This window comes from Papaver somniferum, unplaced genomic scaffold, assembly GCF_003573695.1.
Source record: "Papaver somniferum cultivar HN1 unplaced genomic scaffold, ASM357369v1 unplaced-scaffold_18, whole genome shotgun sequence".
In the NCBI taxonomy this organism is placed as follows: Eukaryota; Viridiplantae; Streptophyta; class Magnoliopsida; order Ranunculales; family Papaveraceae; genus Papaver; species Papaver somniferum.
The window spans coordinates 310,033-312,510 of record NW_020627707.1 but is presented as its reverse complement, the minus strand read 5'-3'; the positions used below and the strand labels follow the sequence as shown (position 1 = coordinate 312,510).

The 2,478-nt window shown below is 36.3% G+C and overlaps 1 protein-coding gene across 1 annotated transcript; it reads right to left on the bottom strand.

Annotated features, from left to right (window-relative positions):
* Positions 1–1,004: 1,004 nt before the first annotated feature.
* Positions 1,005–1,709, bottom strand: LOC113337795 (F-box/kelch-repeat protein At3g06240-like). The gene has a single exon (XM_026583381.1). It carries the CDS (start codon positions 1,707–1,709, stop codon positions 1,005–1,007), a length of 705 nt encoding a protein of 234 aa, XP_026439166.1.
* Positions 1,710–2,478: the final 769 nt, after the last annotated feature.

The following is a 2,478-nucleotide window of genomic DNA, read 5'->3' as shown; positions in this document are numbered from 1 at the left end:
GAACGCGTGGCCGATTCAAATATAAAGGGTGCTGGTGATGAAAAAGACTGACAAATCAACTAATGCAGAGTCGGCACCTGATTTCCCTTCAATTCTGCGCAACCTTCTCAAAGATATATCTAGTTTTCGATACTAGAAAGTTCGGATGAACTATAAAAGAAACAAAAGAAGTCTTTCATACAGGAAAGTGTGGTCTTGTGCCTGTGTCTGGTTCCTCTTTCTTTTTTTTTTCCTTCTATACTATCGATGGTAACTCGTGAGATGGTAGCAATTAGTCACAGGCCAATTGGATTTTTTTTTGTTCGCATATATTTTGTTGATTACTCGTATCGCTGAAATGTAATTTTTGGTTTTTACTTGTATAATACAGCATCAGACCCTGTGGTAATTGTTGATCAAAAAAGTTCACTTGATTTTGCAAATGCAAAAATCCCACATAGTAGAATTGATCTCGAGTCTTTTGGTCATTATAGCAACCACGGAGAAATTAGTCCGCCCCCATGATTTGGACGCTCCACTTCAAATTCTATGATCGAACGAAAAATTTGAAAGAAACAGCCGACAAAAAACAAAGAAAACATATTATGCTGTTACGTGATTAATGCTGGTTAATAAATCTGGCATCATTTGCATGGAATGTAGCCCCTAAACCGAGTGCGTCTTTATCCTTCACAATACCATCTGAACCCAAAGCAGCACATGGAACATCTTATCTACTGCAGAAGACAAGATGATTCAACCCAAACTTAATGTTCGTCCTTGAGATATAAGCAAAAGATCGATGCTCAATTCAACTAGCGTAAAATTATAAATTTTAGTATCAATATAAAAAAAGGTTTGTGATTTACACAGATTAAAACCAATAAATGGTACAAATCAATGCAAATAATGTTACAGAAACACAAAATAAACTTAATTGTCAAAATAATACCATGAAACATAGGAATGTGATAACGAAATTTAACATAAGATTTGATACAATTGACGCAGTTGTATCCACTTAGTTACCTCGATTGTCCTTCGGGTTTTTTCTCTGCATAAGTCCCTGATTTAACTGAAACTAGGCTCTCCACATAGAACTCTCGATTAATGCTGATATAAGTATCACTCATTGCAATTCTAACTTTTCCACTTTTAGTGTCATATATATTTAAATCCTTGGTAGTATCTAGTAGAACCTCACCACTTTCGAAAGACCAAATTGGCTGAAAGGAGAAATATTTGTCTATGGGTAGTTGAGTAATAGTAAATCGTTTAGTCCCAGAATTTTGCACTCCATAATCTTGCATGACCCATATATTCGTCCGGCCATATGTGAGATCATTCACAATTAAACAAATGCAGTCTCCAAGCACTCCCATACCTTTAACTTCTTTTTCGTTTTCTTCCGGAAGCAGCGAATGCACAAGTTGCTCCTTGCTAATTTCGAAAGAGAGTATAACCTTAGAAGATGCTTTTCGAGAAGCAGTGATAACCCCTAACCAGTGAAGAGCTCCGTTAAAAAGCACACTATAGAAAGTGCTTTCAGAGCAAAACGAGAAAGGGATGGTTAGAACATGATGCCATGAATCTGACCCTAATGTATAAACTTGAATATCTAAACATCCATAATTTTCACCATCCGAGATGCGTACCACCTTGTAATCATCGATGTTGTCATCATAACCAAAGCCGTATTTTACGTGGAAACTGTTGGGATTCAGAACCATCTACATGCTATTACTGCGGAAACAAAATAGCTAACAAGAAATACTTGATCTCTCGGATTACTCCATGAACCTCACTACGATGTAGGATAAGAAGAAAAGAAAGAGAACCACACAGATGCCAGCCATAAACAAAAGCAACCAGAAGTTAAGTACTCACAGATTTAACGTGGTTCAACAATATACACAATATGTGTATATATTGTCTACATCCACCAAACGGCTATGACCTCTTTCTTTATTATAGAACCACCAATTGAGAATTATACAAGAATTGAATAATCAATTAATCGACTCACCACAATGTGACCGAACACAAGAACTCTCACAGACGCCCTATAAATCCCAAGTATTTTCTTCACCCATATGAGATAATATTTACCAAATTATTTACCACAACAAGATGATCTTCTCTGCACAACCTGACATAGATTACCATGGACGCCTTCTGCTCAACACCATAATCTAATCCATCACCACCAAGATGATCTTCTCCATAACAAGATGTCTTACCAACATCTCCATATGAATACTCCATAACGACATATCTTCCAATATTGATAACCATTCCATGAGCACCATAATGATGTACTACTTATACCATTGATGGTCTCTCACATCTACCCCAAGAGGTGGGATGAATTCCTCACATCTCTAATGAGAATTTCCTTGAGAACTCCAATGCTAAAACTCATATCCTAGGTCTCCTTAATTATATAGTAATAATATTACTTATCCTACAAGAATAGGGTTTCCTTAACTTAGTTATTAA